General features: G+C 44.1%; 1 protein-coding gene across 1 annotated transcript in view; it reads right to left on the minus strand.

Annotated features, from left to right (window-relative positions):
- The window catches only part of MED12L (mediator complex subunit 12L), a 327,428-nt gene that overhangs the window by 290,656 nt on the left and 9,901 nt on the right, over positions 1-26,871 (minus strand). Inside the window, exon 3 of the mRNA XM_060297523.1 lies at positions 5,640-5,744. Coding sequence (XP_060153506.1) covers positions 5,640-5,744 — 105 coding nt within the window. The remainder of the gene's footprint in view (positions 1-5,639; positions 5,745-26,871) is intronic.

The following is a 26,871-nucleotide window of genomic DNA, read 5'->3' on the forward strand; positions in this document are numbered from 1 at the left end:
CACATTTTGTCCCCTGGAAATTCTCTAATAACAGGATGTGGACAACAGTTTCTAACAAATACCTTCAATAAGGTTAGCAGACAGTGGCAACCGTGATTAAAATAAAATACCTACCCTGCTGCACCAAAATAAGAATCACTACCTTAGTTAATGCTCATGACTCAATAAACAATTAGTCTATAGGGTGGAACGCAGTTGGAAGCAATTAGCCAAGTTTATCTACCAGGGCGAAAAGCTGGTAAACATTTTTTTAATGTGAATTGGCATCCCTTGATCCTTGTGATTGAGGTACAGTGAAAAAGTCTGTTTTGTGTTGAGGTAATATGGCAGTAAAAATTATAGTAATTAGAAAAAAAGGCTGAACCTTATTTTTTTAAAACAACTTCATAGTATTCTTTTTTAAGCAAAGTTTGCAGAATGTCCAGAGAAGTAAATGCAAAAATTCACCAAAAAAACAGCTATTTGAAAACAAGGAGCCAAGAGTAACAAACTGTTTAATTTTAAATTTCTCAATCAATATTTGGTCTTTGCACCAATGGCACGAAATACCTACCTATGTAGATTGTTTCATATTTAAAAGATCTCTTATTTGCAATCACGTATGAGCATTTTAATCATAATAAACAAAGACATTAAAAAAATTTTTAAACTAGTCTAAGTACTGTCAAAGAAGAATAGCCACGGTGATCTGAAAAGACTATTCAATTAAATCAAGCCAATCACTGATTTTGCAAATCAAGGGATTTGCAAAAATTGTATTTAAAAAAAAAAAAAAAGTCTGGGGGGCTTCCTGGTGGCATAGTGGTTGAGAGTCTGCCTGCTAATGCAGGGGCCACGGGTTCGAGCCCTGGTCTGGGAGGATCCCACATGCCACGGAGGCAACTAGGCCCGTGAGCCACAACTACTGAGCCTGCGCGTCTGGAGCCTGTGCTCCACAACAGGAGAGGCCCGCGCACCGCAATGAAGAGTGGCCCCCGCTTGCCACAACTAGAGAAAGCCCTCACACAGAAACGAAGACCCAACACAGCAAAAATAAATAAATTAATTAATAAACTCCTACCCCCAACATCTTCTTAAAAAAAAAAAAATGTCCTGGTGTAGGTAACAGCCAAAAGAATTCAGAACACGGCAAATTAAAAAAAAAAAAAAAAAAAAAGTCTGGGCAATCTCTTTTGCAATTATACTCTTTTCTATGTATTTAATAATAGCAATGGAACATAGTGGCTATATATATGTTTTACTTCCTAAAAATTTTATGAACTGCATAAATGTAAACAAAGTCAAAACTCCCAAGAAAGCAAGAGCAGAGAAAATACACATTAGGACTCAAAAAAAAAAAGAAAAAAATCAAAACATGATCATACACTTAATTTTATTCTATCAGCAGTATATTCACATTATTCTAAAATCGAGAAAAAGTTAAGAGCCTCATTCCCAAGTCCCAATGCCTAACTCCAAAGAACCACCTTGATTAGTTTCTTATGTGTCTTTCCAGAGTTTCCTCATGTGAATACACATGAACAAACACGAATATATTATTTTTCTCTTATATCTATACCTCGTTATGTACATTGAGTAAGTGTCTGAGAGCCTTCCTTCCATATTTGTCTATGGAGAGCTTCCTCATTCATTTTTACAGACACATAATAATGTACTCTGTGCATGTACCACATTTTATTTAATCAAGTCCCCGTTAATGGACACTTGTTTCAAACTTCTGCAATTACAAATCACATTAAAATGAATAGCCTTTCCTATTTGTTATTTCATACATGTACAGCTATAGCTTTCAGATGAATTTTCAGAATTCAGATTGTATGATTCTGTAATTTTAATCAGCATTGTCAAATTACCCTCCATAATGTTTATACCAATTTGCACTCCCTCAGACAAGGTATGAGAGATAAGGTTTAATTTAAAACTTGTTTTCATCCATCCACAGCTATTTTGAAAGTAATTCATTTGGTAAGAAAATGAAAAAGTTTAGGGGCTATACTATAGGTCATGTATTTCATATTCATTAGATCAAATTCCCCTCAGAAGGTTTGAATCCTTGAGTAAATCTCACAGGAAGGATGAGAGCAGCAGAAGTGGTAACGGGTGCTATTTCCATTTATTCAATTATTTAAAATGACATAAAACTTCATACAACTGGGAACAATTTGGCAGTTCCTATACACAAGGCGTTCATACTTTGTTATGGACAGAATTGTGTATATCCAAAATTCAGTTATTGAAGCTCTAAGCCTCAATGTATTTGGAGATAGAGCCTTTAAAGAGGTAATTAAGGTTAAATGTTCATGGACCGATAAATGGATAAAGAAGATGTGGTACACAGATACAATGGAATATTACTCAGCCATTAGAAAGAATGGAATAATGCCATTTGCAGCAACATGGATGGACCTGGAGATTATCATACTAAGTGAAGTAAGTCAGACAAAGACAAATATCGTATGATATCACTTATATGTGGACTCTAAAAAAAAATGATACAAATGAACTTATTTACAAAACAGAAACAGACTCACAGACTTAGAGAATGAATTTATGGTTACCTGGGGGGAGGAATAGATTGGGAGTTTGGGACTGACATGTACACACTGCTATATTTAAAATAGATAACCAACAAGGATCTACTGTAAAAAACAAAGAAGAAAGAGAGAAAAAAAGTTAAATGAGGTCATAAGGGTGAGGCCTAATCCAATATGACTAGTGCCACTATAAGAAGGAGAACACCAGAGATACCCGCACCCAGAGAAAAGCCCATGTGAGGACACAGTGAGAGGGCAGCAGTATACAAGCCGAGAAGAGAGGCCTCAGGAGAAACCAGACCCGCTGACACCTTGATCCTGGACTTCCAGCCTCCAAAACTGTGAGAAAATAAACTTTCTCAGAAAATCAAATTTCTGTTGTTTAAGCCCCTCAGTTTGTGGTATTTTGTTATGGCAGGCCCAGTAGACTAATGCATCTTCTAACCAAGTAATATGCTGCTGGGAATTTATCCTAAAGAACAAAAGCTATATGTTCAAATATGACTATGCCTTCTTTATAAATAACCATAAGAAACAGATAATAGGCTAACTGCTGTACACCAGCAGTTTCAGTTATTACAGCACATAAATGATGAAACGTTATCTATCCATTAATTACTATGAATATGAATACTTCAGCCTCAAGGAAAGGTACACACAAAATGATATTACTTCTTTAAGTACATAAGTTAAGGAAGATGAAAGTTTAGAGACAGATGGTAGTTATATTTGCACAACAGTGTGAGTGTACTTAATGTCAAAGAACTATACACTTACATATGTTAATGGTAAATTTTATGTTATGTAAATTTTACCACAATAAAAAAAAAGTAGAAAACAAATTACAACACATACATAATTGTAGTTGTGATGTTTAAAAGGTATCAAGCAAGATTGGAAAAAGAGTAAAAACACTGTGTTTGGTCAATAGGACAATCTGTAGAAAATAATTGTTTTTTTTCACATCACTTAAATAATACTTCAGTTGCTAGTTTAGCAAATTACATATGTTTGTGTATGCATGTGTGCATATAAAAAGAGATTTGAAATGATACACAAACTTTTAACAATCTCTGGTTAAGAGAAAACAAGAATAGAAATTCATCTGTATGCTTGATTTCTTTTAATCTGTAGGCATGATTTTTTAATTTAAAAAGTATTTTAATATTCGAAAATAGAAATAGCTCAAAAAGGATGAAAAACAAACCTTAAAGGATACAAACAGAAAATTCCATCTATATATCTAATTGTTAACATAACCACAAAGGAAAAAGACTTAATTCAAGAAATTTTTAATACAACACTCTGACTACATACTTTTTTAAAAAATAAATTTATTTATTTATTTTTAAATTTTTGGCTGCATTGGGTCTTTGTTGCTGTGCACAGGCTTTCTCTAGTTGCAGCGAGCGGGGGCTACTGTTCACTGCGGTGCACGGCTTCTCACTGAGGTGGCTTCTCTTGTTGTGGAGGACAGGTTTTAGGCGCACGGGCTTCACTAGTTGTGGTTCGCAGGCTCTAGAGCGCAAGTTCAGTAGCTGTGGCGCACGGGCTTAGTTGCTCCGTGGCATGTGGGATCATCCCAGACCAGGGATCGAACCCATGTCCCCTGCATTAGCAGGAAGGTTCTTAACCAATGCACCACCAGGGAAGTCCCTCTGACTACATACTCTTAATGAAAGTTAGTCTAAAGACAAAAAGCATGGTAGAGCAATTGTAAATTTTACATAGCAGTTTTGTTGTTGGAATGACACTGGTATAGTTTATTCTGGAACTTTTTATGTATATTATAAGATAGAGCAAATGAATAAACATGCTAATATTGCTGGGATCCAGGGTTCTCACCTTAAGAGAAAGGAGATACAATGATGGAAAAGGGAAAAGCGTGGGAAAGACCCTGTGGTACTGACTTAGAACAGATGGATGGATGGGAGGGAGGGAGGGAAGAAAAAGAAGAAACCTAAATATTTTTGCCATCTCTGTCCACTGAAAGGGCCTAGAAGTTGTGACACTCAAGTAGCCATGAGCAAGCTGGGCACCCAGATCTGGGACGGGATAGGAAAAGAACAAGATGGCCCTGGACTATGTTATTGTACCTCAAGTGAGGAAGTGCCCAAAGGACTGGGTTGGGGGGTGAGGGGGTTGTCCAAAAGGCCCAAGAACCAGGTTAAAGGTGCCCCCACTGGCCAAATGTGAGACAGTGTGAGCATCAAAAAGAAAACTGAAGGTCATACAACTGATTTTAAGAGTTCAGGGGTTCAAAGTGATACTGAAAAATGGGGTGTCCTTAACAAAAGAATGTCAACTAATAAACATACGAGGAATAATAACTACAAAACCAGCATTTTGCAACCATCAGCAAAATAAATCATTCAGCAGGAATCGACAATTGATGCTAAAATCATAGCATAAAATTTTATTGGACAGGGCTTCCCTGGTGGTGCAGTGGTTGAGAGTCCGCCTGCCGATGCAGGGGACACGGGTTCGTGCCCCGGTCCGGGAAGATCCCACATGCCGCGGAGCAGCTGGGCCCATGAGCCATGCTGAGCCCGCGCGTCCGGAGCCTGTGCTCCGCGACGGGAAAGGCCACAACAGTGAGAGGCCCGCGTACCGCCAAAAAAAAAAAAAAAAGAAATTTATTGGACAATAGGATGTTCATACCGTCTCAAAGTATCACCCTGTGGAGATTACCACGAGGAAAAGATGACTACTTTTGCAATGTAAAGAGATGGCAGACAGCACCTTAAGTGATCAAACAGTATAAGCAATTCTCAGGCAAACTAACACTGCATGTCTCCTGATGTGCACTGTAGTCTTTGCACCAAAAATATTTAACCTGAAAAAACAAAAAAACCTCACAACAACAACAAAATAAGGGACTCTGGAGAGCGGTACTGCGCTAGATTAAAATAGGATTAGGAGACACGCCAGTCAAAAGCAGTGCGTGACCCCGGATTGGACCCTGCAGCAGGACAGCATAAAGGATATCTGGGGGAACTTTGAATATGGGTTGTGGTTTCAATAACACAAATTTATCAACATTAGCTCCCATGGGTTTCACATACGTATGCTCTTTCGGAAGTTTTGGGAAGCGATGAGCATTACCTTTGACGGGTTAATTACAATATTTCTAGCCGAGCCATGCTCGTCTCCAGTAAAGGCGGGCTGATTGTTGAAGCCTTGCTTTACATTCACAGCGGTAAGTTCATCCTGTGGGTGGAAAGGTACTGATTAGTCCGAAGGATGTCAAAGCTCCAACTGAAGCCAACATCCCGTAGCCTCAGGAATGATGAACATTGCTATGCTCTGCAGAAGAGAACTGTTCAACACTCACCAAGGAAAGAAGCAACAGAGGTTTAAAAATCAATATATACATGTGTAGAGAGAGAGAAAGCAAATGTGGCAAAATGTTAACAACCATTGCCTGTAGGTGAAAATTCTTCACGAATAAAATTGGAAAAAGGAAAAAAAAAAAAAAGCAACCTCCCCCCATAAACGTAAACTCATAGAATGTGCAGACTGGGATTGTTTCTAGAGAGCCCACAGCTTGACCGCCCCTGTGCACGTACCTTGCCAGCCCCTGTGCACGTCTCTATGCTGTGTTCCAGAAAACTGGCTCACTCAACTTACCCAAGACCCCACAGCGAGTTAAAGACAGGAATGAAGGGCTCCTAGGCGCAAGGCATGTGATAACTACACACCACCACAGCCCTGCAGCTGAGGGGAAGTTTAGAGCTTGCCAAGCTGTCCATACACCTCGGCTCACTTCACCTTTACCAATTCTGAGGCAGATGGTAGGCGCGTGTCTTCATGCCTGTCTACAGATGAGAAGAGTGAGGCTCGCTCAGCTAGTACAGTAACTGGACAAAGCCAGCGCTGAAAGACCACCTTCTCACTCCTAGACTAGGAAGAGAAATTTCCATGACACTGTGCACCAGAGTACAAATGCCACAGGAAAATGTGGTCTAAAAATACACAGCCACAATTCGTACCCTCCTTAAAAAAGATCTACTGGATAGATATAGGAAAACTTTCCTTACCAAGGTCACAACACATCAAAAATAGCCCAAGGCATTTAAAAAAAAAAAAAAAAAGACCTTCCCCTGGCCAGATCATTGAGTTATAGAACTAAATCAGAGTTCCCAAAATACAGACTTGAAAGAATAAAGGGGAAAGGTGTGCGTAAATGAAGCCACCTTCTGCTCCCCTCACTTCAGGCCAAGAAGTGGTCTCAGTGACACCTGGGGTAATGGTAGCAACAGCACAAGAATATACACTTATTCTTCACAAGTAATTGCTGTAAGTGTAAAATGAAAAAAAAAATCAACTGATCAAATCACTGCTACGATTAGGCAGAAAGCCTTAGGCCAAAATCGTTAACGACATAGAGCACCTGAAAGGTCACCTTGGCTGAGAACCGGGGTCTCCTGGAGTCATGCCATGTAACTTTACTTAATTGTGTGTGCTCTAGCTAATACCTTGGCTAGGCACAGTTCTGGTGGGCTTTCAAAAAAACCCACTACAGGAAGCTTAGCTCTATGGTAACCAAGTCTCCTCCCAGCACGGAAGGTAGCTGGAATTGTGATCCGCACAGAAAATGAGTTGCATGTATATATCAGAAGACATCTCAAACTGCTCCCGCATTTTCAAATAAATTATTTGGAAATCTAGGGCAAAACTACATAATGCATATTTTAAGTCAAAAAAGTGTCAGTCAACTGAAATAAAGCAGGCGTGCTAATGAAATTTCTGCCATCTCAGAGTCTAAGGAAGAAGGGGGACACGTGGTGTCACGAGGGGAGTGGGACAAGAAAATGGAATTTTTATCTGTGCTTTAGCATCAGAGTAATACAAGAAACACTAACTGAGGAATAGCTTATGTTTTTACTAAAAATACGTCCTGGGTTAATCAAGAGGGAATGTGTGAGGCTTTCAGGACCAGTTAGTTCCATTTAGTACTGCTTCAGTTTCTATTCTAAACTAACCCCTGCTCAGCTAGCTGCCTGTTGTGACTGACTGCTAACAAGCACTGGCCTGGACAGACATGCCACCCGCGCACACACACACACACACGCACACACACGCACAAATACACACACAGAATCGCCAGAAGGAAAAGAACATGGGACCATGGTAACAAGTCTGTCAGCCACAACAGATTTTCCTCAAACTAGGATCCACACAGGTACGGCTGGGAGCCTTGAGTGCTGAGAACTTTCCAAACTTGTATTCTCACTTTCATGAAAATGCATCCGGAATCTGAGCGCTTCTCACTACCACCGATGCCTCCCCCAGGTCAAGGCCACCATCACCTCATGCTTGGACACTGCAACAGCTCCTAACTGGTCTCCTTGCTTCTACCTTTGCCCTCTGAAGGCCACATTCAACACAGCAGCCACAGGGAGCTTTGGAAAACTTGAGTGAGATCACGTCACTCCTCAAAGCCTGCGATAACTCCGTACCTCAGAATCCAAGCAGAGGCCCTATGAGGTCCTACAAGTCCCTGAGTGATCTGGCCCCTTCTATCTTTCCGACCTCATCCCTGATCACACTCCCCTTGCTCACTCTGCAGCTCCTCAAGTGTCCAGCTGGACGACCTCCAGCCTCAGGGCCTTGCATGGTCTACCCCTTCTGCCTGGATTGCTCTTCCCTGGTTTCCACATGGCCAACTCTCTGGTCACCTTAAGTCATGTCCTCGATGAGAAATCTGATGACCCTATTTGAAACTGGAACTGCTCACCCCATTCCCTTCACCCTAGCACTCCTAATCGTCCAATAATCCATAGCACTGATCACCTAAAACGCCACGTAATTTACTTATGATGTATCCTGTCTGTCTCCCCCACCAGAAGGTAAGGTCTGTGAGAACAGGGGTCTTTATGTTGTTCACAGAAGCGTGCCAAGAACACAGAGCAGTGGCTGGCACAGAGCACACAATATTCAATTCACAAAATATATTCAATAAATATCTGTTGAAAGAGTAAATAAGTGAATGATAACCTGTTTCGAACAATTCACGTAAGTATATTCTGAATCACTACCCCATGACGTTGAGGTCCCTAATTCTGCGGATTTATGACTAGAGCCACTTAACCTCTCAGAGCAGTGGCTGTCACCCCCTCAAGCCCGAGGCACCATCCTAAAAGCAAATATTTTTAAATGCCCTTTTTCCAAGTCTGAAATGAAATTCATAGACAATAACTTACCAACATTTTTTTAAAAAATCAATGTAATGCCCTCACTCTAAAAGTTTTTTCAAAATGAAAGTAAGTTGTAACAACATAGGTACTTGAAAAGGAAACCCTCAGGCATACACAACAAGACCTCTACTACCCAAAAAGTGTGGTCCATGGGCCATCAGCGCTGGCTCGTTAAAAATGCAGAATCTCATTTCAATCAGCTTAACAAATTCTCCAGGTAATTCATGGACACATTAACCTTTGAGAAGTGGGGCCCTAGGAGACATCAAGAATTAGTAAATGTTTGTTCCTATACCTAGAATCACCATAAATGCAGACTGATACAGGTGTGCTGTATTGCTATTTCAAATGATCAGAACAGCATGATGTGAATCTTCTGTAACGGTGAAAACTCTTAGTAAAATTTTCAAACCGACAAAATAAAATCTTCTCCCAATATATTAAAACGCAATCGTTATATTCCTCAGAGACTCAGTGTATACTGACTGTGTATTAAAATCATGCCAAAAAAATACTTTGAGATCACATGTAAATAGATTCCCACCTGGAACAGAGAGAAAACAGCTTTGAAAGTTTGGTGGCACATATGACAATCCAGTGGGACACAGGACAATTCGCCATTGAGGACATCTAGCACCCCGGCCCCGCCCACTAAAGGGCAGTAGCACCTCAACTGTAGGGACAGCCGACACCTGCTCCCAGAGTGTCACCACACTCCCGTAGAAAACCAAAGTTCACTGAGAGGACTGCCTCTGAAAAGGGGAATCCAGGTTTCAGAAACAGGGAGTGTCACACAGGCTCTGCTCCTGCTGCAACACCATGACGATGGGACGTCCAGCTCCAGCCACGACAGGCCCCTACAGCTCGCAGCTGTGGCTACAGGTGGAGGCCTTGCTGACCCCAGGGTAAGGATGACTAAGTGGAAATGCACACAAGGGGGACAAGAGCCCAGGCTCTGCAAATCAGACTGTCTGAATTTGAACCTCCAACTCCACTGAAGAGTGACTCAAAGCAAGCTCTGGAACGGTTCCCGGGCCTCAGTTTCCTCAACTGTGAAACAGGGATAGTAAGAGTTTCTACTACTATTATCTCCATAGCCCGGTTGAGGAAATAAAAAGCAGAGAGGTTAATTAACTTACCCAAGGTCACATAGTGGTAAGGAACTCCAAAGAATCCACGTTCCTAGCCACCACGCTCTATGAACATGGCCAGCAATAATTACTACTGCTGCTGTCTGTGTCGTATTTCTGGTTCAGGAAAGTGATAACCTGAAGCTTCAGTAAGCACTCAGAAACACAAAAGATCTGCTTCAGAAATTAGAAAGACCTTGGCCTTCAGTAGTGGTTCTCAAACTTTTGCATGCATCAGAATCCCCTGATGGGTTTGTTAAAGCACAGCTGCCACTGGGGCCCCTCCCCCAGAGCTTCCAATTCGATAGGTGGGGTGGTACCCAAGAATCTGAATTTCTAACAACTTCCCAGATGAGTGATGCATCCAGGGACCACACTTTGAGAGCCCCTGACATAAAGATTTGGAGTTGGTGGCTTTCTAGAAAACCAGGGCATTCTCATGCCCAGCATCAGGGCTGCACTCACCACCAGGGAGAAACTCGATGCTCCACCTTAGCTCAGGAGCAGGAAGTCCCAAGAAGAAAAGCCTGGTCAGAATTCTCTGCCACACCCCTGTCTCCACTCCAAAGGCGCACACACAAAGCTACACACACACACACACAACACACACACAACGATCAAGGAAGAAAACAAGTTAGAAAGTTTCTCTTTCACTCCTTTAACTTCTCATAGACCCACGAATAAACGCACCGGGGCTGCAGAGCGCGCAATTAAATCAGGAAGCTCACAGAGCTGAAACGGAAGGCTGGAAGGCGTGTCTGTTGACGTTTACTCACGCAGAACTTTAGGTCAGCTTCCTAGAGAAACCAAGTGAAACGGAGGTAAAAACCAAAGCGTCACAACCAAAACATGCACCCTGACGGTTTTTCTCCTCAAGTTTCTTTAAAGAGTGAAAGTCCACAGCAAGAATCCAAACACTGAGTTAAGAGTAAGATTCAGATTCCAGAGTGTTTACTATTGTTGTTTAGACACAGTGTTTCTCAAACTCCGGTAAGGCACAAACAGACCCCTTTGAAAGGAAAAACATCCTCTCTGACCCCAGGATGCGTGATGAACCCAATTTGGGAAAATGAGATAGGACATGGATACTTAACGGCATTAGGCAGCGCTAAGAGATTCAGAACAAGATGTAACGTGTTATACGAACTCAACTACAAACTTTTATGACACTTTGCTCTGAAGGCCTTTGCCAAATCTAATCAAGCAAATATGTAAGGGAGAGAGTCCAGATTTTAAAACAGCATGCCTCTCAAATCCCCAAGCCAGGGGACACAAATAGCTTCCTCTTGCACTAACCTTGAACCTCTTCAAAGATTTTTCTAAATAAGAGAGGATAACCGCCAAAGTCCTTACCATGGTCCTTACAGAAACTGAAACTTGTTTTGCTACACCTAGTCAACAATTCTCATAAAAACTAGAACCGTCAGCTGCTACTTTGCCTATTTGCAAAGCTGAGACAGCTAAACCCCTCAAAACTTGGGGACACAACCAACCACGAATCATGATCTTAGCACCAAATCCTTTCCAGTAGAAGAACTCCTTTGTTGGAGGTTGAAAATTTTCCCATTGTACAATGTGGGGAATAAAGAAAACTAAAGTGCCAACCATGAACTCAGAGAGTTTTAAATGTTTTTGTTTATCATTAACAGCAGTGGGGACAAAACACTGTACACACATGTGTGAGCCCTAATACCTACTCAGACAAGAGACGACGCTAGCTGAGAACACGCATTCTGCCTGGTGGCCTGGGGCAGCGGTGCACCAGGCCAGGCAGCATATGATTTCAACAGGTTTAAAACGGAATTGGTCCAAAAGTAACCTCAACACAGAGAAAAGAAATCTCGGCCACTTGGTCGTTGGCTTCAACTAAAATGATAAGCCTTAAAGCAATTTTAGGGAGACAGGTACCCAGAGACAAACAGAAAGAAAAGCCTAGAAACTGGCCCATGTTCATATGGAAGGCCAGCATTCACTCTGCATTTTTGTATTTTGTACCGATACAAAAGTCAGACCTTCGATATTCTGGGTGAACTCCAAATGCATCCATAAATCTCGCGCATTTACCTTGAACTTCAGAGAATGATGTTATTTTTTGGATCGCTTTCAAAGCAATCTTTTAATTGCAATAAATGTTTCATCAGGAAAGTGAAACCATTTTGATGCCAGTTTGGAAATTGCTTAAGCTCTTTCTCACTCAAAAGGGGAAAAAAGTCAGTTTAGCACAATTTTCAATGACCATCTCAAAAGCAGATAATAAATACACACACACAAGGTGCACACACACTTAACCTCCTCCAGACTTCTCATCTACCGCAAAGAACACACGCAGAGATGCCCGATTTCCTCGGTCACCTACTTGCATCTAACACACTAACTCAATGACTGTCAACAGACTGGACAGAAATGCCCACCAGGCATGACAATGTCACAGCAGTAGTTGTCTCTCTATGCACCAGTTAGGCTGTGTTAGCTAAGGTCTTACCCCAAACAAAATTTTTAAAAACAGCTTTATAACTGTTTTCCCTGGCTTGTCCACCTCTCTCCCAGAAGAGTGTTCTCTGAGACCCCTGAGGATGTCTGCAGATCCCATCTGAGAAGTGAGGCTATGATAACACCCATCATGGATAGATTCAATAGTGTTTTTTTTTGTTTTTTGGGCCTTGCCATGCAGCATGCGGGATCTTAGTTCCCTGACCAGGGATCGAAACTGCGCCCCTGCAGTGGAAGCTCAGAGTCCTAACCACTGGACTGCCAGGGAACTCCCAGAATCAATAGTCTTCAGGCAACACTTAGGGTTAGCAGATACAAATGACCCAAGAGATAAGGGAAAAATCTTTCTCGCCTCAGACCTCATCATTAACCAGTTCTATCCATACTTCTCTCAAAACATGTCTCACATCTAGTCCTTCCTCTAAAATAATATGTACAGCCATCTCTCTACCCTGTGGCCACTGTCACAGCAGGCCCACGTTGCTGCTCTTCACACACCTCCCCTCCTCCGTCCTGACCTTTCCTCAACCTAGCCTGCCCACTGGCCCCTGATGAACCTTCCTGAAACAGGTTTTCTTTTCTGCTCTACCCTATTCGAAAGCCTCAGAGGCGTTCCACCCACCCCACCCCACCCCACCCCCACCCCGCAGGACCGAAAGAGAACAGAAGCATCTAGCACGACACTCTACAGATCCTCAATAACATCTGTGGGCCTTCGCTGCACCTAACTCCAGCCTTGACTCAAAACACGATCACCGGGCTTCCCTGGTGGCACAGTGGTTGAGAATCCGCCCGCCAATGCAGGGGACACGGGTTCGATCCCACATGCCGCAGAGCAACTAAGCCCGTGAGCCACAACTACTGAGCCGATGCGCCTAGAGTCCGTGCTCCGCCACTGCAATGAAAAGCCCGCGCACTGCAATTTAGAATAGCCCCCCGCTCGACGCAACTAGAGAAAGCCCATGTGCAGCAACGAAGACCCAACGCAGCCAAAAATAAAAATTAATTAATTAATTAATTTTTTAAAAAAAACCACAATCACCTAGGATGGGCATTAAACCCCTCGAACAACCAATCTCCACTTCCCAGTCTCACTTCCATTCTGAGTGTCAGAATCACAGAGATCTGAGTTTGAATATAGAGCCTTACCTATCACAGGGAACAACGTAAGTGACCTCTCTGTACCTCAGCTCCTTCAACTGAAGTAAGACAAGAATAACTCACAGGGTTGAGGTTACATAAGATAAAATGTACAAAGTTTAGCACAGTGCCTGGCCCCATATTAAGTGCTCCATAAATGGTGGCTACTGGTATAAAAAAATTAGAGCTTTTTTTTTTTTTTAACTTACATTTAATCTACTTGACTATTATATTCCTTGCCACATACACTGTGTTTTCAACCTCTAAGCCTTGCCTGATGCCACTCCCATCCCCTGGAGTACAGCATGAAATCTCTTGCCTTCTTCAAACCCCAGCTCAGGGCTTCCCCTCATTTGATCAACAAATAACGAAGTATACATCACGTGTGCTAAGTACTGGGGATTCCATAGTGAGCAAACTGCAAGTGTGATAAATGCCCCAAGGAGAAGTACTACCTGCTCAGAGCACACATGATAGGGGCTTAACCTAATCTGAGAACTCAGAAAAAACTCCCTGAAGAAGTGGTCTTTGAGCCAAACTCTGAGTCTGAAATAGGAGTAAACTAAGTTAAGAGGAGGACCCTTACAATAGCAAGGTTGACATTTTGCGTGAAGTGATATAATACTAACTCTACGAAGGCCACGAAAAGTTAGAGGTGTATACTGTAACTGCTTACGCAATCGCTAATAAAAATAAAATGTAAAGAGGTAAACTAAAATGTCAATAGGTAAGTTTCAATTATTTTTAACATAGTTTAATAATCCAGAAGTAAAATGGTAAATAAATCGAACCACATCAGTAATTGGGTTAAGATTCCAACTAAAAGACAGGGATTGCTAGAATGGATAAGGAAGCAAAACCCAGCTACATGCTGTACTTTAAATACATTAAGACAGATAAGGTGACAGAAAACTGATGGAAAGAGATATATACCATACAAATGATGAACTTAAGAGGGCTGGAGTGGCTATATTAATACTGGACAAAGTCAACTTCAAAAGAAAGAGCATTATCAAAGATAAAGAGGGGCACACCATAATGATGAAAGGGTCAACTCGTCGGGAAGACGTAACAATCACGGGCACTGTGTGCCCAACAAGAGACAGGAAGAGCGTGTGTGAGGTCTGTAGGTCCGGGAAAATGAAAGAAAGAATGCTGTCATGGCAGGAGCAAAGGGACGCAGGTGTGAGGTGAGACTGGGCAGTGGGTGGGGATAGAATACACAGGGTCTTGTGGACCAAGTAAAGGACTTCTATCTTTACAAGAGTAAAGGGTTTTACCCACACACCTATGGTCAGTTAATCTTCGACAAAGGAGGCAAGAATATACAATGGGGAAAAGACAGTCTCTTCAGCAAGTGGTGCTGGGAAAGTTTAACAGTCACATGTAAAAATCAATGAAGTGAGAACACACCCTCACACCATACACAAAAATAAACTCAAAATGGCTTAAATGCTTAAACATAAGACATGACACCACAAAACTCCTAGAAGAGAGCATAGGCAAAACATTCACCAACATAAATCGTACCAATGTTTTCTTAGGTCAGTCTCCCAAGACAATAGAAATAAGAACAAAAATAAACAAATGGGACCTAATCAAACTTACACGCTTTTGCACAGCAAAGGAAACCATAAACAGAACAAAAAGAGAGCCTATAGAATGGAAGAAAATATTTGCAAACCATGAGACAGACAAGGGCTTCATTTCCAAAATATACAAACAACTCATACAACTCAATAACAAAAAAACAAACAACCCAATCAAAAAATGGGCAGAAGACCTAAATAGACATTTCTCCAAAGAAGACATACAGATGGACAATAGGCACATGAAAAGATGCTCGTCATCACTAATTACTAGAGAAATGCAAATCAAAACTACAATGAGGTACCACCTCACACCAGGCAGAATGGCCATCATTAAAATGTCTACAAATGACAAATGTAGGGTGTGGAGGGTATGGAGAAAAGGGAACCCTCCTACACTGTTGGTGGGAATGTAAATTGGTGCAGCCACTATGGAGAACAGTATGGAGGTTCCTTAAAAAACTAAAAATGGAGTTGCCGTATGATCCAGCAATCCCACTCCTGGGCATATACACAGACAAAACTATAATTCAAAAAGATACATGCAACTAACACAACATTGTTAATCAACTATGCTCCAATATAAAATAAAAACTAAAAGATAAATTAATTTTTAAAAAAGATACATGCACCCCTACGTTCATAGCACCACTATTCACAATAGCCAAGACAGAAGCAACTTAAATGTCCAATGACAGATGAATAGATAAAGATGTTGTACATATATACAACGGAATATTACTCAGCCATACAAAAGAATGAAATAATGCCATTTGCAGCAACATGGATGAACCTAGAGATTATCATACTAAGTGAAGTAAGTCAGAAAGAGAAAGACAAATACCATAGGACATCCCTTATATGTGGAATCTAAAATATGACACAAATGAACTTATCTACAAAACAGACCCACAGACACAGAGAACAGTTGCTAAGCGGGAGGAAGGCCGGGGAAGGGATGGATTGGGAGGTTAGGATTAGCAGATACAAAGTATTATATGTAGATTGGATAAAAAACAAGGTGCTACTGTCTAGCACAGAGAACTGTATTGAATATCCTTTGATAAACCATAATGGAAAGGAATATGAAAAAGAATGTATAGATAGATATGTATAAGTGAATCACTTTGCCGTACAGCAGAAATTAACACAACATTGTAAATCAACTATAATTAAATTTTTTAAAGAAAAGAGTAAAAGGTTTTATGCAGTGGGGTGACATCATCCAAACTGAATAGGTCCACAGTGGAGACAACTGATTGGAGCCGGTCAGACCAAACAGGAGGCCTGGGGGCAAGGGGATTGGGACGGGTTAGAGGCTCTCTTAAGAGCCGAGACGTGAGAAGACGGTAGCTAGGACCAAGACAGAGGCAGAAAGAAGGGGAAGCATGGAGGGATATTTACGGGGCTACTCAACAGGGCTTTTGGTAACATGTTGGATGGAATGACAAAGAGTGAGGTTATCAAGGATGTCCCCGGATTTCTGGGATGGCAAGAGCTCTTAAAACAGCGTATAGCAGTGTTAGGGGAATTTTTGGAGGGAAGAGGAACAGATCACAAGTTCAGTTTTAAATGTTAACTTTGAGGGCTTCCCTGGTGGCGCAGTGGTTTAGAGTCCGCCTGTCGATGCAGGGGACATGGGTTCATGCCCCGGTCCGGGAAGATCCCACATGCCGCGGAGCGGCTGCGCCCGTGAGCCATGGCCGCTGAGCCTGCGCGTCCGGAGCCTGTGCTCCGCAACGGGAGAGGCCACAACGGTGAGAGGCCCGCGTACCGCAAAAATAATAAATAAATAAATAAATGTTAACTTTGAGGTAGCTGGCAAAACAAGATGTTTCTTACAGACATTTAGAAGTCTAGAGTGCCCAGAAGGTAAGGTCCAGTACCAGACCAACCAGGGACATGCGGAGGAGGGTCTAGAGACAAGCCCTGCAGGCACTGAATTGTGTACCCCGAAAAGATGGGTCAAAGTCCCAACCCCTATACCTGCGACCTTATTTGGAAATAGGGTCTGTACAGCAATCATCAAGTTAAGATCATGCTGAAATCGGGTGGGTCCTAATCCAACAGCACATGGCTGGTGTCCTTATCAAAGAAGACACAGAAGGAAGACGGAGGCAGAGGCTGGAATTATGCTGCCACAAACGAAGGAAAGCCTGGGGCTCCCAGAAGCTGGACGAGGAAAGGAAGGATCCTCCTCTAGAGGTGTGGCCCTGCCTCCGGAGCTGTGGGAGAATTTCCATTGTTTTAAGCCACCCAATTTATGGTATTTTGTTTAGGCAGTCCTAGGAAAGTAAAAAAAATCCATGCAGGAGAGGAAGAGGGGAAGCTCTGCCCTATCCCTCAAAGCAAGACTACCCTCTAAAACCAGGATCCAGGCCATGTGGCAGCAGCAAGGGTCTACAACGCAGAGTCTGCGGCTGAGAAAAGCAGCAGCGCTTGGCTCTGTAGAAGGGGACACCCCGGCGCCCTGCATCACAACAACAGGCACTGATTTCTGCTTGGATCTCTTCTAATTGACAGGTCACTTAACAGCTGTTTGAGAACTTTAGAAAAAAAAAAGGCGGGGTAGTGGGCTGTTTCCCCAACACAGCCAAAATGCTTGTAAGAAAAGGCACTGCCACCAGCCTCCTGAAGAGAGAGCCAAGGGAAGGGGCCAGACTGACTCAGGGGAGGCAGGACTCCCCTAAAAGGCCACCTAGCATTTCCCCTACCCCCACCAACATCTCTAACATCAGGGCCACATTTGCATCGAGGCCACATCTGAAACTCAGGTCTTTACACATCCACCCTTGTCTACACGGCTATTAATATTCACCCCCATCCAAACCACACCTGCAGGCCATCAATCACTAACGGTGGGGACTCAGACGAACCCCAAAGGATATGAGCTCAACACAAAACAGCAAGTCCTATCTTGCACACCTGTACCGAGCAGCAGGCAAAAGAGAAGAAAAGAAAACCATGGTTATAGTAATACTACTCGACTCTCTGGCCTTTACGCAGCATACTCACGCCCGTCTTCCTAAAAGCCAAATGGCTCTGGCAGGATGGGCGCCCGTTTACAGGCTGAGAAACTGAGGCTGAAGGTGGGGGGGCGGGGCAGTGAAATGGTTAAACGGCCACGTGAGAATCAAGCCTCCAGGAGGCCCAATGTGCTCTCCAAGAAGTTGAGATCTTGGAGGAGATCAGTAGGATTCCAATCAACCTCAACTAGAATCCTGGCTCCCTCCTTTCCTGTGAAATGGAGATCCACCTACCTTCCGTTGTAAAGGATAAGAGGAAATCGTATGTGAGGCACTCAGCGCTTTAAAAATGGGCTCATGGGAGTTCCCTTGTGGTCCAGTGGTCAGGACTCTGCACTTTCACTGCCAAGGGCCCGTGTTCAATCCCTGGTCGGGGCACTGAGATCCCACAAGCCACCCGCCGCGGCCAAAAAAAAAAAAAAAATGCTCATCACGGTCATTATAACTGTGATTTTTCACCAGGCAGCGCATCCAGGCCCACACCACGCACCACACGTCCGGGGATTCAGCCACTCTCCAAAAAGCGAACGGGAATGTCCACCGAGTAGGATGTGCTGAACACACGAGACTCTGGGGCCCGACTCCCCAGGAGAACCTCCCTCATCCTTAACCATGAGACAGGCAGGCCCTCCCCCTCCACTGAAAGTGGGAGAGACTCTGATTCAAATTACCTCCAAATACACTTAGCATTTATTCCACTCGTATCTAAATAATTGTAGCCAATTAATTCATATTCAAATCACCTTCAAATGCATGTCACCCTCTGATATCAAACACCTGGATGTGGCTCTCAGGAAAATTGTAGGAAAACTGCCAGAGAAAACTACTTGAACTTTTAGATTTGCAGACGCATAAAGCAGGAAAGGGGACTTGAGGTGTCCAGAGTTGATTCTGCCCAGAACTGTATTTAAGGCAGCCTCAGGAGACAATTTTCTCTTTGGATCCCCCATTGCTCAGGTAAGTCACCGTCCCACACAACTCATGCATTGCAGTCACATCTTAATGTAAGCTCTTCCTGTAAATCATATTTTTCACTTAGTGCTGAATCTGCCTCCCACTGGGCTAGGTGATCTGAGGGCAGAAAAAACAAACTCAAGCCATGGTTTCTGTCCTCTGAAGTTAACTGTCCGGTGGACTGACTCACGGTGCCCCTTACCTGGGTCCTCCTGTTCACTTCTACCCTACGCCTAACTGCATCCCTCATGCCACGTGCCTGTAGGAAGGCGTGTTGTGCGATTTCCACCAAATGAACTGCAAATTCACAAAGAGGAAAACTTCTTGGGTGATAGGGATGGAACGGGCGCCGGAAAAATCTAGTAAAACTGCAGAACACCCTTCTTCCTGCCTGGGAGGGAGAACAGAGATTGGGAATGTCTTTTTTTTGCTGGTGGTGGTGGTGACGTTGTTCATTTGTTTACCCGGAAACAGAGAGGCTAAACCTACAGTTTTGAACCAAGAAAGCAAATGTCCGTGAGTCCACCTCCGAAAATGTAGTCCTAAAGTCAACCTCTGTTAACACCTCTCAGCCTCCACCCTTTTTATTTTCGGGAGGCTTGCTCATTCCCACCTCTTCCGTGGAGCTTAGCCAACCTTCCAAGCAGTCTGGCGGTTCACCGCCACCAAAGCCGCCCGTGGAGGGCTGAATAACAGGTATTGAAGGCGAGGTTTAAAGCATGGGACAATAAACCAAAAGCCCTTTGAGTCATCAGACCTTCAACTAAACGTTTCGTGCCGCAGGGTGAGTGAGGTGAGTGGGGAGGGGTGGGAGGGGAGGGGAGTCCGAATATTCATTCCAATCTAGCCATCAGGTAATTCTAGATACCTGCCATATCTCTAAAGACTGAGCACAAAAAGGTGTCACTCTGAGATGCTCAAGCAACAGGACCTACTACCACCCCAGGTGAACGGTGTCCAAGAACTCGAAGCATTTTCCGCACTCCCCTCGCCTTCATTTCCTTTGACCAATTCGTCACCGACCGCCAGTTCCTCTTCTCCAGTCCTATTTAAAGCCCAGATCTGTCGGGCTCTTTTTACTTCATGCTTTGGTTACTACAGCTGCCTCCCTCGCAGCCTCCCCGACTCCACTCTCTCCCCATCCGGATTTATTAGGCATGAGCTAGTGAGATAAATCTGACAGCGGGACCTCGTGAACTCGTCAGCACCACCCCGCAACCGCAACCCGCCAGGACTCCAGGACTCCAAGCCCCATCTGCAGAGACACTGCCTTTTCCCCTCCATGCCTCGCTCATCCTACCTTCAGCTCTTTCTTAGGAAAGAAAGGGTACAACCTGCCCCGGCTCACTCGGGTCCTGCCCCTCACACCTACATCCTCCAGGAAGACCTCCACGTATTCCAACCCTCTCTTTCCTGAACTCACGCAGCATTTTTAGCCGCACTATAAAGAGGGCAGAATGGTTACAGCACGGGCTCAGGAGTCCAATTCCAACTCCATCACTATGCAGCTAAAGGACCTTGGGCAAGTGAAGTGACCCCTGTCACCGCTCTCCTGTGCCTGTTTCTTCGTCTGTAAAAAGGAGGTAAGAGTACCCACCTGAGAGGTGTTTGTGAGGCTGACATAAAACCAAACATGTAAAGCACTCAGAATAACCAACACAATCAACGCTGTCTATCGTGATGGAACGCAGCACTTTATACCCCATACTGAATGTATACGCTATTCCTCAATTTTAAAATAAACAAAAACCAATGCATTAGTCATTTTTAAAACCGTTTTATGTGCGTCAGTGAGCCAGATGTTAATTTCTAGAGCTGTGCTACTCAGAGTGTGGTCTGAAACTGCTACCGGCCCTCAAGAATAATATGCAAAAATTGAGAGTCAGTGCTTGGAAACTTTCATAGCAACTTGACATTGCCACTACATTCAAGCAGCATTTCATTTTTCTAGTAATTCATTTTTATCATACATTTATATCAGTCTGCAACAGATTGAAAATTAATTTTAAAGAAACTTGTCCTTCACCATAGATATTTTGAGAAGCGCTGTTCTAGAGGGGACAGAAGCAGACTTCTATTTCTTTCCTACACACCCACATCGCTGAGTGCTGTAGGAGGCACATATCAAGTACTAAGTAAATGGAAGTATAACTTCACAAACATTTTCGATTACTTAATAATGACTTAAAAGCAGATCTCATGTGAGTAGTCGAAATGTAAATAGTGTCTCCAGTTCACGATCATTTTTTTCCCCAAGGAGTTGACATTTAGTCTAAAATTGACCAAAGAGTGAAAACAGCTCTGACCCCAAAAATACTTTCCATACTGTCTTCTAGCAGCACTGTGTAGAGCTTTAAAAAAAGAAAGAAAGAAAAAACGCTAAGCAATGTCAATATTAACCTTCCTCACAGAACTCAGGAGAAATATAAATTATTTCGCACTGTCTTGGACATACCTTTGATAGAGCCTCTCTCTATACCTTTACGTAAACCGGCATCTTAGCAAAAAATTCCAATGACGCTTCAGACCAAATACATTTTCCTTAGTTCTTCCCTGCTGCCAATGCCTTAAAATGGTCCTAATCTCAACAACCTCATTAGATTAATCCATGAATGAAATGGCTGGAAAAGGAAAGCAGCAAATTCCACCAAATTTGAGTTGACAACAAGGCGGCATTTGCGTAGCTGAGCTGTGGCACATTGGATGTGGGTTGAAGGCTGAGTTAATTCTTGCCGAGGAAAATCTTTGCACGTTCAAACTAACTCTGGAAATGCTTGCAGAAAATGAAAGGTAAACAGGGAGTCCTGTATACGTCCTGCATCCCGTCCTTTCTCAGAGGCAGCAATGCGTCACACTACATATAAGGTGCCGCTCCCAGCAGGACCTCAGTCCCCTGGTCCCTGGACCAGGTCAGCCTTGCTCCAGCGGACAGCCCTCTCTCTCCAGCAGATTTAATCTCTTCCTCTCTCTAACCGTCCCCAAAATCTATAGATATGTTCAAGTTGAGGATGCAATACGCTCTTGCTTTACTGAACTACTTGCAATTCCTCCGAAGACTGTGTCCCGTTTCCCATCTCGGTGCCTTTGCTCATACCCTCTGCCCAGAAGACCTTGTCATCTGAAAAACACCCACATTTCTGAAGACTTTTCTCATCCTCAAGAGAGATGACCCCTCCCTCATTGGTTTCTGCCACCGCACTGAATGACCTCAGGGCTCTGCACACAGGACTGTCATCTCTCCACGCAAAGCTCCTCAACAGTAGAAACCATGTCTTACATTTCCTGGCATCACGGTGCCCTGTACACGGCTTCTGAGAACCATTTGCTAATAATGACTGCCCCGTTACCAGGTCCAGTCAACAAATATTTCTTTAACCCCTACGGTACCCCAGACCCCCTCCATGCCGCTGGTCATCAGTGGAGGGGGGGGGGGAAGGACATCGCCCTTGCTTCATGAAACCTACACTGGTTGGAGGACAGAGCACAGAAGAAAAGCACAAACGGTGCTGAGGAGCAAATCATCACACTGCAGTGACAAAGAGAAGGCAACCAGGCGGCAGGAAGCACACGTGCAAAGGCCCTGAAGGGGGAACTGCCAAACTAAGAGGAGGCCAAGGAGACGCTAGCTCTCCCCTTGGACCAGTGCTCACCCCCACACCCGTCTCCCTAACAACTCCCCTCCTCGGAGGTCCTGCTGCCAAGTGTCTAGAGTCTGCCTCCTCCTCCCTCCCTCTGCACATGCTCAACAGGTAATCGCAGCCATGACTTCAACTAGCCATGCACAAATGACACCCAAATCCAGGTCTGTTCTACTGCTCTACAGTTCAACCTGGATTCCCCAGAGGCATCTCAAATTGGAAATATTTTTTTTAAAAATGAACTCATTCTCTCCACTTTCCTCCCCTACCTTCCCACCCTTGGGAAAAAAAAAAAGTTAACAAGTTCTTTCGTTCCCTATGGCATGTTAGTTGAGGGGTACTATCAATCATCTACCTACCCAGCTGTGTAAGCCAGTGCTCTCCATTTCAAAGACCTCTGAGGTTCCCAAGAACTTTCCAGCTACATATCCGTGAGACCAAATTTTCTTCATATCCTTCAATCGAAACAACATACTCTAATAGACTAAATGGAGAACTAGATATGAGAATCCAGACACTAAAGAGATTAGATTTGCAGAAATGTAAAACAATGCCACTCTTTCCACAATTTTTTTTTGATTTGGAAAAATAGTTCTTGTTCGTAAAATACATGTGAAACATGAAATTGGTTTATTATTTTTTTAAATGAATTAATACATATTTCTAAAATTTCTCAGGTCTAATTTCTAATATGGTAAATACTGAGATATAACTTACATGAAAGCTCTATGGCATCCTAAATAAGGTTTATTATAAAGGGGTCCTAAGATCAGAGAGTTTGGGAACCACTGGCCTAAGCTAAAAATGTTGGTATAGCCTTGTACTCGTTCATCCCTCTCACCAAACACATCCATTTTGCCAGTTCTGCCGCCCCAATAACCTTTCTCCTAAATTCTCTCCTACTCTTTCTTCCCAAGCCCAGGAGGCCAAAAGGACCCACAAGAGACATCCCAATCAAATCCTGGAACCTGTGAGAGTGTTACTTATTCGGAAAAAGGGTCTTTATATATACACTACTATGTATTAATATAAAGTAAATAACGAATGAGAACCTACTGTATAGCACAGGGAACTCTACTCAACGCTCTGTGGTGACCTAAATGGGAAGGAAATCCAAAAGAGGGGATATGTGTATACATATAGCTGATTCACTTTGCTGTACAGCAGAAACTAACACAACACTTTAAAGCAAATATACTCCAAAAAAAAATTAATTGCAAAAAAGAAAAAGGAAAAAGTGTCTTTGCAGATGTAATTAAGTTAAAGATCTTGAGATGAGATCATCCTGTGTTATCCAAGTGGGCCCTAAATCCAATAACAAGTGTCCTTATCAGGCACACCCAGAGAACAGACACACAGAGAAGGCCACGTGAAGACGGAAGTGGAAGTGAGACAGATGTGGTCACAAAGAGGCCAAGGGATGCCTGGAGCCACCAGAGGCTGGGTGCAGAAAGGAAACGCTCTCCCCTAGAGCTCCACAGGAGTATAAGCCCATCAACGCCCCCTTCAGACAGCCGGCCTCCAGAGCTGCGAGAGAATAAATTTCCATCGTTCCGGGGCACCTGATTTGTGGTACCTTGTTATGGCAGCCACGAAAACCTAATCCACCACCCCCACCCCCGAGGCCTGGAACGTCAGTGACCACCTAGCTCGTCAGTCTTTCTGCCTCAGTGTGACCCTCAGAAGCACCATCCCTTCAAACTGAGACCCTCAGTCATCTGAAATCTCACTCCCCTAACACCCTTGAACGGCCACCTCGTGGCCTCCACACAGCACACAAAGGACCCCGTAACTTGACCTTTCCTTCCCACTCTGACCCGGGTGCCCCTTGCACGCCCCATACCACACCTCAGGCTCACAGCACAGCCCACGTTCCTCCTGGCCCGTGACCCTTCACACCACACCCTCAGCCCCTGCCACTGCTACGCACCCTCCAAGTCCAAGGCTCAAAATCTCCTCCTCTACCAGGTCCTGTCAAAAAGCGGGTCACTGGGCTTCCCTGGTGGCGCAGTGGTTGAGAGTCCACCTGCCGATGCAGGGGACACGGGTTCGTGCCCCGGTCTGGGAAGATCCCACATGCCGCGGAGCGGCTGAGCCCGTGAGCCATGGCCGCTGAGCCTGCGCGTCCGGAGCCTGTGCTCCACAACGGGAGAGGCCACAACAGTGAGAGGCCCGCGTACCGCAAAAAACAAAAAAAAACAAACAAAAAAAGCAGGTCACTGCCGCTTGTCTCCACAGCACTTCGTACATTCCCCTCGAATAACATGTGAAACACTGTATCCCGTATTTACAGGTCTGTCACTCCCTCCAGACCAGGGTTTCTCAACCTGGGAACTACTGACGTTTGAGTCCAGATAAGCCTTTGTTGTGAGGACTGTCTGAAGTACTGGAGAGTGTTAGCGACGTCCCCTGACTTCTGCCTACCAGATGCCAGTAGCAGTTAACACACGTGTGCATGCACGCACACACATGCACGCACACAGGCACCCATAACTGGAACAACCCAAAATGTCTTCAAACACTGCCAGTGTCCATAGGGGGCCACCCCAGATGAAAACCGCTGCTCTGTATTGAAACCTTTGGGGGCCCAGGACCATACCCAATGCTCTCAGCATTTCTTTACACTTTCATTCGTAAAAGACATTTTGAGTCCGAGGTTTGGTCCAGGCACTGTGCTCAAAGCCAGAGACAGAGGAGGAAATACCAGTCTTAGGCCCTGTCCTCATGAGGCCACGGCTGGCAAAATGCCTACGAGGTGCTCGATAATAGTGACTGGATGACAGAATCCGTTTGGCAGGCACACATATAGTCATGCTTCCTTCAGAACATGGCAAATAAAACCCAGGGGCTAAAATTTTTCTCCTCTTCTCATGCCCGAGCATTTCATAACTAAGGGGGATCCCTTTGTACACAGAATGCCATGTATAAGTGTCACTCCCTGGAAGTGGGCAACTGGTGCAGCTTGTGTGTTCGTATCTCCAAGAGAGCTACCCATAAATAAAGGAGAATCTCAACCAAGAAAATGAAAGCTAGACAGGCTCAATCCCCAACACAGCCCACAAAGGCCAGTGCCAGAGCCATCTGCACCAGAGGCCATGGACGGGGCTGAGAACCTCCCACCAAAAAACGGGACGACAAGAGCGCCTGAGCTGAGGAGACACCACCCAAGGTTCTGGCAGGCTCCGAGAAGATCAAGTAAATGGCTAGCTGAACAGTCCCCAGCTCTCAAAGAGGCACTGGGTCCCCTGAAATGCAGAGTAGTTCTCATTGCCAGGGCAACACAAGGGTGTTTACCAGAAGCGGAGGCCGTGTACAGAGGGGAGGCCAAGTAAAGCCGCAAGGACAAATCAGGGCACACGAGTGCCTGGCCAAGATCTGCCTTCACGAGTCACCTTAACCTCTCTGGGACTCAACTTCCACTTGTACTGAATGAGGAAAGTGAGAGCGATCTATCTCTAAGCTCCCTTCTAGCTCTAAACACATCTGGTTCCCCCCCAGAATGATACAGACCCACAGAATCTCCCTCTCCAAACAAAACCCAATAGGGATCTCCCTCCCTTCCCACCAAAACTCTTTCTGCCAGAAATGGAAACAAATGAAGGAGCCGTTTCCACATCCCCTCAGCTTCTGAGAGGCGCTCTGCAGAATTAAGCACCGAACAGACAAGGTGCAGGTGATCTTTGTCTCTTGCTGTACTTAGGAAGCCGGACAGTAGGAGAGTTCTGGGAATGTATATTCTCTGGGAGAAGAGGCTCATGCTGTGACGGTTTGAGGGGGACAAAATAGAAATGGGAAGTACCATGACAACCTTCGAATGCTTTCAGACACAAGAAATTGACAACTGGCCCACCAATGGTTTAAACCATGTGGACGCCTCTTGTTTACTTAACAAGGAGTCCAGGGAGAGGTGGTCAAGGTCCGTTCAGTAGCTTAACAATTTCATAAAGCCACTGAACCACCTCCACTCTTCATCCATAGGCTCACTGCCTCATGGTAACAAGACAGGTGCCCTAGCTCCAACCATCATATCCTCTTATTAATTTTCCAAAGATAGGAAGCTAAGGAGCTATCAGGGCATTAAGAGAAGGCACTCTCTCCCTTGCCTGTACTTTTTTCAGCAAGGAAAAATATTCTTCTCCAAAAAGTCACAAAGCAGATTTCTATTAAATC

Source organism: Globicephala melas, chromosome 4 (genome assembly GCF_963455315.2).
Source record: "Globicephala melas chromosome 4, mGloMel1.2, whole genome shotgun sequence".
NCBI lineage: Eukaryota > Metazoa > Chordata > Mammalia > Artiodactyla > Delphinidae > Globicephala > Globicephala melas.